Source organism: Macrosteles quadrilineatus, unplaced genomic scaffold (genome assembly GCF_028750875.1).
Source record: "Macrosteles quadrilineatus isolate MER2022 unplaced genomic scaffold, UCM_ALF_1.0 Scaffold_6__1_contigs__length_79288215, whole genome shotgun sequence".
Classification (NCBI taxonomy): Eukaryota; Metazoa; Arthropoda; class Insecta; order Hemiptera; family Cicadellidae; genus Macrosteles; species Macrosteles quadrilineatus.
In genome coordinates, this window is record NW_026542599.1 from 66,469,651 (window position 1) to 66,485,579 (window position 15,929).

The following is a 15,929-nucleotide window of genomic DNA, read 5'->3' on the forward strand; positions in this document are numbered from 1 at the left end:
TCAAAAATTCATACGTATGGTACAGTGTAATGCCCATATCTGGTACTGTATGCTTATTAATTATTTATCTTGATATATTTTTATACCTTACAAAATTATTGGCCACAAATTTTTTTTTTAGTAAATTATTATTTCCAAGTAATTTACCAACCCGAATTACTTGTGTGTTTACATAATACTTATAATTATCAAAAATAAGTATCACTAATAGTTGTCAACTATACACAAATGTCCAGAAAATTAAATTAAAATATTTTTAATTTATATTATAATATTTAATGCAATAATCTACCTCAGCTTGGCTTTGGATGGTTCCTTGGGCACCCCACTGTCCTTAGTTTTATACAGTTTGGCTAAGAATCTATTGGTAGAACATTTAAGGTATTTCTCTGACATCGCCTTCAGCTTGGCCGAAAAACATGAGTTGTTCATGGCGACTGGTCGATGGGTGTCTAGTGTGTGCTGGGTGTCTAGTGTGCGCTGGGTGTCTAGCCTGTCCAGGGTGTCTAGCCTCTCTAGCACGGGCGAAGTGAAAGCAGCGCGTTGAACAGCGCTCCTGGCGGCCACCACGGGAACGTCCTTGAAGAATACGTCGTCGTCGATCAAGTCATCAATGGATGCGGCGAGGCGACGTGGTCGATCTAGAAGGCTGTGGGTATTGTTGCTGGTTATTGAATGGAAAGAATTAATTTCCAGTGAATTAAATAAAAGTAAAGCTACATTCTTGTCAAACCAAGGTTTTCAAAACGAAAAAAATATTTTGGATTACTTAGGCCTACTTTTTTCTAGAGACATAAAACATTGGATACATTGGTCTTAGTAGGGGTAAATTATAGATATTTCTACGTATTTTTTATACAGTACTAATTGTTTAAAATATTTTTTATTTATAATCTTAGTGTTCTTTAAGCACGAATAAAACTGTCTGCAGTGACTAATCGTGGTTTGACTTGTATAGAATAGTTTGAATTGTAGATATGTCTCACAAAATATCATGCGATAGTATAATTTTTTTCTCTCTCGCTAAACCTTGATTTTTTGTTGATTTGACAAAAAAGTAACCTTGCATTGATTGAATATTAACAAAATAGAATTATCATTTAAAACGCGTATATATAATGTATTCTTGCTGACTTCTAGTACGTGTTTTGCTCCAAAATTGTTACAGTACTGTTTTACCATTTTTATAAATGTTAAAAACTAACATTACGCCATGTAACAATTGAAAAGCCGTGTCCATTGCTTACATAAGAAAAAGATTTAAAACAATTACGGTTTATTTCCTACTATTGGAACGTCAAAAATTCATTAATATTTATTTATTTTCCACCGTTCCTATTAAGCAGCGAATAGGAACGACAGAAGGTGAAAACTAATATTGATTAACACAAATTATAAGTTATAGCCTATATGTATGTTGTTAATGTAATAAATACGATTTTCCACCTGAGTACATTAGAGTAACTGAGTAACTGAAAAACAACGAAGTCGGCATTCATTTACTATACTCTAGCAAATAACAACAGCCCCTGCAATTCACCGGTGCATCTCATTCTTGCATATACGTGCTGCATGCTGCTTAACGCTAGTTGAAGGAGCCGTTTTACTTGCGTAAAATCATGGTTAACCTCAGTTTAGTTTAAATTGAATTAATTTGATTTGAAGTAGATATATCCTACCCTTACCTTTCACTGTCAGTAGTCACCTCCCCGGAAATAGGAGCCATGTTACCCGTGGACCGGAAACAGGAGAGTTTGGTGTTCTTAACCTTTTCCAGGAGAGGGTTCCTCTTCTCTCGTGCACAAACCTCCTTGCCTAGGGACGTCCTACGGACCCGTGGGGTCGCTGTCGAGGCCACCATAGAGGGTGTGGACCTGTGGAACACCAGTGGGTTTGAGGAATATTTATTGAAAAAGGCCTTTTAAACTAGAAATAATGAACAGTAATTCATCGTTCAATATAAATTCCATGCAGAGAACGAAAACAATATCGACAATGTTGCTAGCGCTAAAAGTACAGTATATCTAAACCCGGCAAACCTGATACGGATGAACAAGAATTTACTACGTGTTCAAAACAATAACCATAAAAGCAGCGAAAAAAAAACTATGCTTTTGATATATTACAGAATCAGAGCTACCTACTGAAATTGATACTTGTAGCCTAATCCTAATCAACAACTGCAGACAGTTGACAAAATGTAACATTGAAATTTGAAGGTCATTAACCGCTCAATTCATTAGACTATTAAAATTTCTATTATACATTTATAAGAAACCGGTACGATTTACTGTCCAGTAAACCCTTTTTTCACACTCACACATTAGACATTAGTAACAAAACTGGCGAACATTGCAAAAATCATGATGAAATACAAACTGGTTTCTCTTCAAAAAGAAAAAAAATTCAACTTTTACTAAAGATTTCCGTGGAGGGGGAACACACGATGAGTCTATAAACAAATTTTTAACTAGCGCCCGATCCTTATGGGATTGGGCCACAAAAAAACTGGCTGAAGAGGACAAAGTCCTAAAACAGCCTCAGTCCAGTAGGCTTTCAGCTCACTGTACTGGAACACTACGAAGAAGAAGAGAAGAATCTTATACTATCTCATTTTGAATGCAATAAGGTGACCGTGATGGTAGCGAGCTAAGATATAAATCCAAAGATCCCCTTTGTTATAATACCGTTCGTTCAGTACACTGTTTACTGCATTGCAATTTTTGGAAAATGTATGGAGCATTTACAAGCTTTTCCAGATATCGAGAATTTACAAGAGTTAGTTTTGAGTTTACCAAAGTTCCAAATGAACTAATGCAATGAATTCGTAGTAATTTGGCTGTGATTGAATGATGCTTTAATTGAGAATAATCTACTGATCCATATTTAAAACTCTACGACTTCTGCAAGTATGCAAATCTTTTAAATATGACTAAAACATTCTTTATGTAAATAAAAGGTGGCAATTTTTAAATATATGAATAATCTTACCCAAATTTAAATCTGTATCAGTAATAAAATATAATATAGCAATAAGGCTTATTTTCACCAGGGATTTAAATTTATTAATTCCAAAGTAAAAAGAAAACGAATATAATGCAAATCGTAATTTTACTAAGTTAATCAAAAGCTGTTAAGCATGTTATTTCATTAACTGTCAAACGGTCCCGGCAGTTTAAAGCATGTTATTTGAGCATGGTATTTGAGGAAATACGGGTATTTAAACTGTTTAGTTTAAACAGGTTGGGTGGCGCCTAGATTATCTATGTTTAAAGAACAGTTATCTTCACGTCTTCCCGTCTGCTTCCTTAGTTATTTAATGTTATCAGTTTTGGAACTTCATTCATTCAATGTGTGTAGTTTGGGCAGCATTTTGGAAAGTTTAAACGTAGGATTTAAACTCTATTGTCTGTGGTTTAACTTGCTACGGATCTTACCTAAATTAGTTTTGCTTACAAAATGTAATGGTGCTGCACTGCCTAATCGGTTGATATTTACAGATCTCTTAACATCCATACAAAAATCATTGCAATAAATTTATTCTTATCTTCACACCTTAAAAAGTTAAATGAAAAAAACTATATGAATAGGTCTAAATAATGTCTCCAAAAAAGCATTATTGCAAAATATAGAAAATAATTAAAGAATTGAGCCCGTTGTATGGGGGTGAGTGCTAAAATGCTCACATACAACATTGAATGAGAAATAGAGTGTGATAACACAATAATAAAGCCACAGAAAAAAGTATATTTTATCCTCATTGATCTGGGATAAACATATAAGCAACAAAACGCTGTCCAGCAACCGAAAAGTATACATATTTTTATTCTGTAACTAAACCTCTTAATCTTGTTTAAAAGATACAAGAGGTCGTTTAGTGGTCGAAAACTCGACAAAAAATATGTAATGTACAGACTTTAGCTATTTTCACCTCACGCTGTAAATAAATCATGTGATTGGAATTTCTTCCATTTGTTTTTATTTTCTGTTTGTATTTCGTTGTTATTTCGTCACCAGGATGACAACCCATAAGGCCCATGTTAATTTTTTAACTTTAAATTAAGTTTGTGTGCTTATTTTTCAGCCTATTTTAATTTATAAAGGGATTCTGCACATCTACAGAAAAGTATCTTTCCATCAGTATGCGTAGATTTTCCTGCGGTGCACACTAGCTGAGGAAAAAGTTTTTAAAGAAACATGCTTGCCTGTTTGAATAAGAACTCGAAATTTTAATATATTTTGTGGGAAAACGAAAATGCTGAGTATAAGAATGTTCTAAAACCGCTGTAAAGTTAACACTTACCAATGGTCTGTGACTACGACCAGCTGTTGTCGGATGTTGTAGAGATGGAGATCCTGGTCCTGACTGCTTCGACGTCGTCTCCATCGCACTGGAGACATGTCTGCAACAATACAGGAACGTTGTAACAATCAGCTGACAGTAGTAGTTATTGTATGTTCTACAACAATACAGGAGCGTTGGAATAATCAGCTGACTGCAGTAGATGTTCTAAGTTCTACAACAATACAGGAGCGTTGTAACAAGCACTTGTTTTAGGGTGAATTTTCTGGAAACTCCCCGAAATCCACAAAAACAAATTATTCTGTAAATTGTCTCGATTCTATCAAAGGTCCCTAATGTTCTACAAGACGATTTCAGTAGAATTTCGCTCATATCGTTCCGATGATCCCTAGTCTCAACAATGGTCTGAGCAAAAGCACTCACATACTACGAAACAGCAACCAATCAAATGTATTACAGAATACAGAAGCTACCCAGAACACAGACGAAATATTTCGAGATACAGTCTACACAGAATCCATAATAAAACAATATATTGCTTGGAAAATTAAAATAATGATTTAAAAGTAACATATTACACTTCTGATTGATAATTTATTTGAAACTATACTTTTCTGCCTACCTTTATGTATCCTACGGGCATAGCACGCATACGTCATCCAGATATCAACCATGGCAACTGTCAGAAGTCTACAGACTGAGGACCGGAAGTAGAGGACCTAACGGAAGTTCCAGCTGATCGATAAGCAGGTGATACTCATTGATCATGACAGGGTGCGACACACGCCTTCATTACATGACGTCACTCGAGCATGACGATATAATTGGATCGCGAAAGAAACAAAAACTATATTTTCCTTAACGTAATCGTAATGACCAAAGGAAGGCCATGCATGACCTTAGAAGGCTTGAGTATAAATCGTCGATATAATTTACTAAAAAAGATAACCCAGAGTTAAAAAATAAACAACTCGATAGTTAATTTACAATATTGATAAAATATTAACATAATATATAAATAAATACGAGAGCTCACCCCGTGGTCGAAAACTCGACCAAAAATATGTATTTTGCAAACTTCTCAATTTTCAACCCACGCTGTAAACAAAACACGTGATTGGAATTTCTTTAATTTGTTTTAATTTTCTGTTTATATTTTGTGGTTATTTCGTCAACAATGTATTTATTTTATCGCCTATTGTATGTATTTTACCATGTGGCGACATGTAAACCGACGCCGAATTTGAGAAATAAAATCATAAATCATACATTAACTGAGAAGGTTTCGTTATGGTCAAAATAGTTGGAAAATTGGATAAATAACAAAAAAAAACATAACACATATTTATCAATATTAAAATAAAAGCGAGTGTTTATAGATTTAAACACAGTAATCTATATATATAATACGCTAAGCCGATTTTTGTGAACAGAACTCCTCCCTCATTTTTGGACCGATTTTGATGATTAAAGTGTCAAAACAATTGCCCTAATCCGTAGTTTTGCAAAGTGTTTTTAGTTTTTTGATATCTTTATTAGTTTGGGCAGGATCTTCCATCAAAGTTGGGGTTTCTCCCATAAGATTAACATGGGGGAATCTAAATATTTAATTGGAAACTTTGTCTCCACTAATTTGAGAGAACGGCTGGGCGTAGAAACTTGGTAGAGGTATCAAAAGAAAGGTCTTGGTCTGTAGATGAGTTATCAAAAGAAAAACGAAGTAAATTCGCTTAGGCCTCTGCCCCAGAAGCCTTTAAAGATCCCTCCACAAATTTGTTTACATTTTGGCCATGTGGATAATACTTTTTAATGAAACAGCTGGTAATTTTTAAATTGTATTTTAAACAACACACATTTATTGGGAGTTACTGAACTGTCCAAAAGAAGTATTTGCAATGTTATTTTCTGACTTTAAAATTGATTTTATTCTGTCATGTTTTGCAATATAACGTTTCATTATGAAATCAGTTGGAAATCCTTTTATCACTGTAACTCTTACAATTATTTCTTATTGAACTATCTTATATCTATTTTATTATACGGGTTGGTGTCTGCCTTTTTCACCAACTTTTCCTATATTTTATCATATTATTCTAGACAGATCATCATAGGTTCATGAGATTATTGTCATACATGTTTCCAATCAATGGACAAACCTTCGATTGTGTAATACAATACAAAATAACTCAAGTGCAGAAGGGCACGTGCCCATTTGAGCCGTGTCCATATTTTGTTAAAATAATAGTAGTTTACAGCAACTGGATAAACCATTTTACAATATTTATGCAGAAATAATATGTGCATGATTTAGAAAGTCATTAAGCTAAAACTGCAATATACTGCAGACTTTTCAGAGAGGTTACTTCGATGTATTCATTTAGCTTAGTGAAAACGTAATATAGATACTGTATGTATAAAAATAAGAACTTGAACTCTTGAGAGCCTTTGAATGTTATTAGACTAACGAAAAGGATTGTGCATGTTTACTAGCGCTACTCAGCAACAAAAACAATTTAATTTATCTTAAAATATATATTCTTAAAGTGCACTGAGCAGCAGCCTAAAGAAAATCTATGTAACTTACCCATGGTAGTTACAAAATGCTCAAACTCGCATTGTAACATTTATAATTCGGCTTATATTTCTCCAGCAGATAATTCATCTGCAGAAGAATTGTATTGTGCTCTTACCGTGTCTAATAACATCCAAACACAGAAACCTTGCCTAAAATGGTACCTATCTTGACAAATTATTTGCAGTGGCCTATATTATGGACCGTGGCCCACTGGGTTGATAATATTATTGAAAATAACACTACAATTTTGGCTGTAAAAATGGCCCAATGAGTAAATACTATTTAAGCAGCTACTGTCATGACAGAAAGGTTATATTCCTTTTAAACTAGATACCATCATCCTTTATAAGATACGTTGATTAATAATGCATGTAAACGTCAATATTTACGTAACAGCCAATTAAAATTATTTTTCCTTTTTGGAAATTCCACATTGCTATGTTATTTGCATTATTTGTTGCCAATGAAGCCGCACGACCATATAAACGAGGAGGTCCCAAGAATTAAAGCCAACTTCACTTCAAGTATATTCCACTACTCCTAACATTCCGTAGAGATTATTTTGACAACTTTATGTAATTGCTGAGACAACTAAGGAAAAATCAAACTTACACTGTAATGGATATACCTCCCTTTGAAGTTAGAACGTGTCTTCCCAACAAACAGATTTTTTTTTTCAAATAAAATCCTAGATTAATATGCGTTACACTGATGAAATCGCGGAAGTATTTAACTACAAAGGATCTACCAAAACAATTTTAATACTGTTTAAAGGTTCTTCCAAAATATGTTCCAAAATATTCTCAAAATATGCATAAAACTTCACTCAATTCATCGCAGTTAGATGAATTTAGCGTAAGCCTTGAAAGTACCTAACCGTCGATTCCGACGGGTTTCACCTAGTAGTAATACTAATACTGTTCAAAGTCTATGGCTTTATCCATAGTGAGAGATAAACTTGTTATTTTAAATTTCGCGCTTTTACTACTGTTCTCTAACTGAGCTTCGATCAGCAACGCGACCTAGCGGATTTCGTTAGAACTAAGTGTCGGTAACGTAGATTGAATATTTAGCTGCACTTAGGAATAAAGAACATGAAATAAACCTCTACCATTCTAAATTGTCTTACAAAGGTGAAGAAAATATGATTGATAATGGGTATTTAACAAGTCCAACAAGGAAGGAATCGTATGTTTTCATTAACTCGACGAGAAACAATTAAGTTCTCGCTATGATTATGAGTACAACCGTTCCGATATATACCCAAGTGGTGCATGATGTTGGTACCTATTGACGATCGGGGGATCTTGGGTATGCCTGATGAGCTAAAACTTAGAGGGGATGCCTGGGTGAAACCGGTCTTTTTGCCATGGGGTGCCACTGTAATCCTACTAATATTATAAATGAGAAAGTTTGGATGTATGGATGTATGGATGTATGTTTGTGACAAGTGAACGCGAAAAATACTGGTCGGATTGGGCTGAAATTTGGCATGATGATAGCTCACATTCCCGATTAACATATAGGCATATTCTTATTTCAAAAATCCTTTCGGGCTCCGCCCCAGTGGCTCTGGAGTTTCCCATGTTATCCTTATGAGAAATGGAATTATTGAATCTTAACAGCTGTTTCACAATTAAACAAGTTGGTTCTGTTCTATGATGTTCAATAGCATTAAAGCTACAAGGATTACCAACAGGGTGCAGCACTATTATGTATTTTACATTTATGGCAACAGCTAATTTGCAACCAAAAGGTGAGTGAGCGTAGCGAACGAACTTCAACCGGGACGTGATTGAGCCATGCGAACGAGATAATCTTGAAAATTAAGAAGTTAAACGGGGCAAAGCCCGCGGGTTACAGCTAGTATTCTATGAAGGTAAAGCGATTTTTTCACTACATTATTTACTACGAAATCTCGACCAAAAGTATGAATTTTGCTAACTTCTCTATTTTCATTCCACACGCTGTAAATAAAACATGTGATTGGAATTTCTTCCATTTGTTTTGTATTTTCTGTTTATACTTTGTTTTTATTTCGTCACCATTATGGCAACCGATAAGGCCCAATTTAATTTGTTTATCTAAATTCATTTGTTGTGCTTATTTTTGAGCCTATTTTAATTTATAAAGGGATTCTGCACATCTACAGGAAAATATCTTTCATTTGGTGCCAAACATGTGTAATTCGGTCCAGTAGTATGGTCGGGCTGTCATAAGTTTTGCAAAAGTTTTTTTAGTGTATAAGATATAAACATAAATATAATATAAAATGTTATATAATATTTATTTGCCAGTTTTCCAAGGAGAGAAAAATAATTCAATGAGTCTCTCACAGATGTTGTAAAATTAAATCGTAATATTAAGTTCTTACAGTTATTTTTTTACTAAGATCTTTAGACATAGGAGACACCTTTTTACTATAAGTTGCTACTAGTTGTTGTGTTGACTGGCAAGATATAGCAGCTCACTCTTTCGATCCTGTTGTACTATTCAGCTTCATATTTCTAATTCTGGCTGGTTACAAACATCGAAGTATATTCGATGGTTGCAATTAGTATAGTAGAAAACCGGTAGGCCTATATCACAGATTGCACAAAATAAGTGTTCTTAAATTTAAAAAAAATGTTCCACCGTTACACATATTTTGGGTTTGAATCAAGTACCAAATCTTCAAGATTTCTAATGACATAAACCCTCACAAATAAAGGAAATTACATACAGTTCAATGTTTAATTTGGGGAGGTGTAAACGATATTTTATATCTGCTACACTACACACGTTAAACTTGGATTGTTCTCATAGAATTGGACGAGTGTACCAGCTCATCATTCCTTTATTTGTTGCTTTAAAATTTCAATGGGAAATTTGCATTCTTATTGACTGAAATTTGATTTTTTGACGAGCAGATTTGCATTTGCTAGGTCCCAAATTAACAAGACGTCAAGACGCTACAACACTATAATTTCCCAATTTCCAAGAAAAAAAGAAACTCTTCGCTGCTCGGTCCAGGGTGGTATTTTTAAAGAATTTCCCAAACAATAAAGGACCTGTACCCCTGTACTTCAATCACAATTTTCACATCCCGTTGTTCCTCACGAAGATAGTGAAATGCCTCGAGTCGATGACTAGCGAAGGTCATATGAAGGTCACTGGAAGGTCTCAGTCAAGGTCAAACCCGCGACGGGAACTCAAATTCGCTGCCGTACAAGGAAACTCCACATTCCAAACATCAAAAACTCGTCAACAAGAGCAATTGAGCTTCTGTTTTTACGCGGGAATGTTGAATTATCGCGGGAAAGGTAAGACTAGTTATATGGAACTTGGAACGTCGGGATGGATGCACTGTAAATCTTTAGCGAGTGTTTATACGTTTATCCGTCTAGTCTAAGCTGTCTTTTGTTGGTGTAATTAATCTATTCTGATCCTAATTAAGAGACGTCGGCTCTTACAAAGAGAAAACAGCACGTGGGTTTAGCATGGGGAACTGAGGAACATTTAGACATTATAGGCAACGATGAGTAAAATAATAATGTTGCATCCATACAACAAAAATATTACAGTATTTGACACATTTCAACAGATGAAAGGAATAGACACTATATTATTCTTGTGTTATGTCTCGCTCGTTATTTTGTGCTTTGACTTACTCAAAGATGTAAATTTTAGGACTTAATTCATGTACAAAACAATGTACTTGTAACCGTCCACAAAGAAATAGTATTAGTTATTGGTACCTAGAGTATTGAGAAAAATATTCTAATAAATTTAATTGTAATGTAAGCCTAATAATCATAATCTATGATTCCGATTATGTCCGGAATATTTGGAACAGTTCGCCGAGTCGGACGTCTACTTCAGTATCTACAAGTTAATGGTATAACCATGGATAAAACATGGTTAGTCTATGGTATAACCTAATGATTTTGAAATCCCCAGTATAATATGTTTAGTAACCAAGCTTTGGGAACTAGGTGACAGGCCTTGGCACAACCGGCGTATCCATCCGCACAACTCCCGCCAAAGTCGTGGGACTGGACAATCTTCCCAGGGATGAATTATTAATTTGGCGGCAAAGAGAGTGAAACCACTGTAGGAGGTTTACAAGAAAGTGTAAAGTGTTTTCCGAGTTTTCACATGTTTGTGAATTGTGATTAGAACTGAAAAAGCAGTGTGTGCAGTCATGTTATCTATGATTGCTTATTCCAATACTCGATTTCAAAACCAATGGACAATGGTCATACTTGGATTAAGTTCCCAATAGATTGAGTTGTTGTCAAGTGTCGATTTAAGTCGAATATCCCAATTTGAAACCTTATCGTTGGCTATACCATCTTTCTTATCACGTCGACTATCTAAAACACTTCGTAAGATGTTGATTCGAGTAGGTTCTTTCTAAATGAAAACTATGCTACATATTAGCTGTTCAATGGTAGAACTTATTACTCTGAGGTAGAACTAAGCAAGTTCTTCATTTGACCAGTTTTCTTCGGATAAAAATTATCAACAGCTGATTCACAGATGGGACGTCTGCTTCAGTACCCAAAAGTCAAAATTGATACCGTAGATATGCATTGAATTGGACATATTCTTCCGAGCCTTTCTAAACTTCTTGTAGGCTACAAAGTTAAGAAACATATGATGAATTAAACACTGAAATTACAGCTTTTGTTTCCAAGACAGTCTCCATCATGGAAAAGGGAAATAGTATTCATCATACGTTGGGAAATAGTATTCTTAAATTGTCTTACAGGGTGATTAAAAACGTGATGTTTGGAAAACAGTACATTGATCAACAATTCATTGGTTATAGACAATACTAAACCAAAATGAGAGTTCTATGATGTTTTCTCTGGAACTAAAATCAAATGTTGAGTTTAAATAGCATATTTACAACTTTACTCTAACTCCATTTCAATGGAAGGCAGCTTCTTGGAGTTTTTAGAATATTGCTGATAAGTTTCGCAGTGTTCTATAATCATCATGGCCTTCAGTAAGGTGACGATCATTCTAGGTGTGAACTTCCTGGAAGGTGTTTTGTGCAGACATGTACTGTAATCTCGTGCAAATACATTGGGAAATAGTACTCTTACATTGCCTTACAAGGTGATTGGAAACGTGATGTTTGGAGAACACTGATCGCTAAATATAGTACAAGAAGACTTTGACTTTGATAGATTAAAACGCTGTGACCTCATCAGCAAACGGAATATATATTGCTAGTTGGTTAGTGTCCCATTGAAGTGGTTGGAAATTGTTACACTGTACTGTAGTTAGTTTTATAAATGTCTTTAAAAACTTGACTTAAAACTTTAACGATGCGGGAGTTTTTTAACATGAATTTAATAACATTTTACCGCCATACTACGTTTTTGAGTTGTGGGGGGGGGGGCGAGCTGGTATAGAGGTTAGGGGGCGAGACTTCGGCCCAAGAGGTCCGGGTTCAAATCCCACCTATGGATTTTATCTAAGTGATAATGCCACAACCCCTAGGTCTAGTAATTTGAAAAACGATACCGGGCTCGTACCTAGCGTTCTAGGACACAAACATACTACGCTTTTAGAATGCATAGATATTTAACTTTTAAGTCCTGGAGTATGATTAGCCTAATGTTGTCTCAAATTTACTCAGGTAAAAAAATGTATTTATCTTTCTGTCAACGAACTTATTCAAAAAGAGATTCTTGGATTATTTAAATGGCTCTAAAATAGTTCAAGTCTTCATTTACAAATATTTAAGTCCATAAAATGTGGTTATTACTACACCACCAACCAAGAAGGCCTAGGTAAGATGGCCATGCAACCGTGCGTAATTTTACCAAAATATACATGTGAAGGATAAGTAAAACAACTTGCGTAACCTTTGCTTTGATACTAACTGAAGCAAGGCGATTGTAGCCAGGGCGATTGCCAAAACCCCGATAATCAAAGACAGCAGGGTTCAATTTTGAACCACCATTAACTTTACCGAGGTTTCGCCACCATCAATGGGGCAAGCACTTCGGTCGCTCGAGTTTGAGACTGCACTTCATGTTGGACCTCGCTACCTCCAACATATGCGACCATAAAGTGTATGCGTTCCTGTTTTGAAGCATCCACTGTCATGCAAATGTACACGGCCCGTGCCTAGACCACGTGCCTGTGTATTTGTGTGTTAGTGTCTGTGTGTGCGTCTGTCAGTGCCGCGAGCTGAAGGTAATTGCTGACCTAAAACTAAGCGTCGCATTCCAGCGGCTGGAGTGACTGGAGCTGGAACTGGAGGTCGCTGGAGCCTAGCCCTCACTCCAGTACACACCCACACATACACACACACGAGATTACATGGGTTTACAACTCTATCAAGCTGGTCTGAATTGTGTTGACAAATCAGTATCGCTTATCTTAAGTGTTTATTTGCTGAGTGTTGACTAAACATAAGTGTGCAGGTTCATCTTTAGATGATTTTTAGGTTTTAAGTTTTAAAAACATGTAGAAATATTATATCCTTGTTTTCCCACGTAATTCATCTCTACAATATCTAGTGTCGGTATTGCACTAGTTTGTACATTTCATAAATTATTGATGGTGAAATCGTTGTGGTACGGATTGCTTTACACTGTAACGACTTGACCAGTAATGACTAACCACTGATTGGGAAAACTGTGTTCCCTTAAAAGGCACAAAACCATTAACGAGAAATAGAACACCACATGTACCCAGTTGTAAGAGTTTCACCAATGGACAAAAACTTTGAGAAAATTCGTTCAGCCATCTGAAATACCCTGAAAAGATCTGGAAATATCTTCAAGATATCCTGGATGAATATGTCCTTAATAATTCCATCATTTACCATATCCATGATTACTGGTAAAGCGAATATCTTTGTAACCTAGCAAGTGGCGAGTGTAGTACTTCGTAGCAATGATTAATTAAACATGTTGATTTACAGATTTATCATCCTTAAAACCAATCGTATAAGATCGTATAAGATTTCTTAAGATTTCAGGTAATTTTTGAGGACGGTTCCCTCCAGTATGTAGGATGCTATTTACTATTTAAGGGTGACATCAACGCTATCAAAATTACCAGACATGAAGCATACAATAAAACCAGGCTTCAGTTTTTTCAATGTGAAAAGAGCACTCTACTTATCCATGGTCAATATTGATATATCCTGTATGATGGAACTTGTCTTCTGACCCTCCTTGGCCAGTTTCCAGTTACCCATGGCAGAAGACAGGTCCATCATATGGACTATATTGGTTGAGAACGGGTCTTCAGTCCCCAAGATCCCAGATTTCCCGCCAATTACCACTGGATTTTAGGTACGTGATAATTACACAAGCCACACCCCCAAGTTTTTACCTAAGTAAAAGAATAAAACTGAGAATAAAACTAGAGGCTAGCCTATGACTTCTAAGCTGTGAAGGAAGGACAAAAAACTATGCAGTAGCTAAACAGAAGCTCCTGTATAATGTGTTGATGGAATTTAAACTGGCGATATCTCTCGTAAGAAGATCCCCTATCTCAGTAATTATGCAACAAGGCGACAACATCCGTTACGATCGCCAGCTGACGCTTGCAGAGACGTTGGACCTGGATACGCTCGAGAAGAAGCCCGAGAACAGCTGTTGAGTCTCCCGCCTTTTAAGAGGCTGGTGTAATTTTGGAGGGAGAATTATATGTACAATTGCAAATATACCTGCATCCAAAGAATTTAATGTCAAAATTTGAACAATTTGTTATGATTATGATATTTACTGTTGCACGGAAGAATATATGATAGGGGTTTTATAGGGACAAAAGGAGTTCAATACATTCAGAGGGATAATGATTATTGAATACTTGAATAGAGAGCAAATTTGAAAGTTAGACATATATTCAGTATCCGCCTCGAAGGACCAATATTTGGAATGGTATTATTCGTTATTCGGGAACGTAAAATGAGTTATTGAGATAATGAATGAAATTTGAAAAGGTAAGAAAACCCGTTCCTAACACCAGGAGTGTGTTGAAAACTAAAAAGTCAAAACTGTATGGAAATACTTTTACGTTCATAACATGCAATCTACACAATTTTGTTCAGACTTTTCAACACTCTTCAAACTTATCTCGATATATTGAATGAAAGTTCATGTAGAGATTTAACATGTCCATAAAGATCAACAGTTTGTCTGGCTCATTGCCAGGTTATACTTCAAGTTACAAGTGACAGACAAACGTTGTTCGACACCTACAACTCATGTTCTGGAATCATACAGTGAACGCGACATGAGTTTATCCACCTACATGTTCAAATACATCTGTCAATCGACCACGTTTGCTTTGGGATACCGGATAAGCTGTGCTGTTGTTATAGAATTGTTTTATATAGTACATTCGTATAATAGGATGATAGGTTCCAGTCCGGTTTCAAAAATCAGGTCAGGGTAGGCTAGAGGGTTGGTTTTATCACTGCTAAAACATTTGTGATTGGTGGGGTTTGAACACGCAAACTCGTGTATCGAAACCTCGCGCTTTACCACTAGACCACACCTCAGTTTGCAATTTCATCACAAGGAAACTGCAGAATACAATTTGCAGAAAGTTGAAAGTTTTCCTTAAAGATAATCGTACCCAAGATTATCATAAGCCGATTTCCGTTTTGAAATTGAAATCGACATAGCTCTTTCCTCCAAGCTTCTGAGTTTGAGTTTTTTAGGGATAAACTATTTATTGGTATAAATTACAAAAAACCCCACATTGTTTACGTGAGACAAATGTATTTATTTATTTTATAATTAAAATTATGTATTTATCATACAGTACAACCGATTCCAACAACAAAATAAAATAAATTGTTAACCAGAATTGTATTACTTTAACTACTAATAAAAAAATATAAATATTCTATTAAACAATAGGATGAAATATTTCGTCAAATTACGTGTAAGCACTCATAGAACAAATCAATTATCCATCTATGATAATAATTATCATCAATATATTTCAAAGTCCTAATTCATTCACGTTAATCATCTTTGAAATTAAAATTAACCCAGAATGAGATGCAAAACAAACTTCCAAACACCT

At 35.3% G+C, this 15,929-nt stretch overlaps 1 protein-coding gene across 2 annotated transcripts in view; it reads right to left on the reverse strand.

Annotated features, from left to right (window-relative positions):
* The window catches only part of LOC128996717 (ligand of Numb protein X 2-like), an 87,756-nt gene that overhangs the window by 15,181 nt on the left and 56,646 nt on the right, over nucleotides 1–15,929 (reverse strand). For both annotated transcript variants that reach the window (XM_054422162.1, XM_054422163.1), the window contains exons 3-5: nucleotides 4,304–4,403; nucleotides 1,686–1,874; nucleotides 293–649 (exon numbers count right to left, since the gene is read on the reverse strand). In XM_054422162.1, coding sequence (XP_054278137.1) covers nucleotides 293–649; nucleotides 1,686–1,874; nucleotides 4,304–4,403 — 646 coding nt within the window. The remainder of the gene's footprint in view (nucleotides 1–292; nucleotides 650–1,685; nucleotides 1,875–4,303; nucleotides 4,404–15,929) is intronic.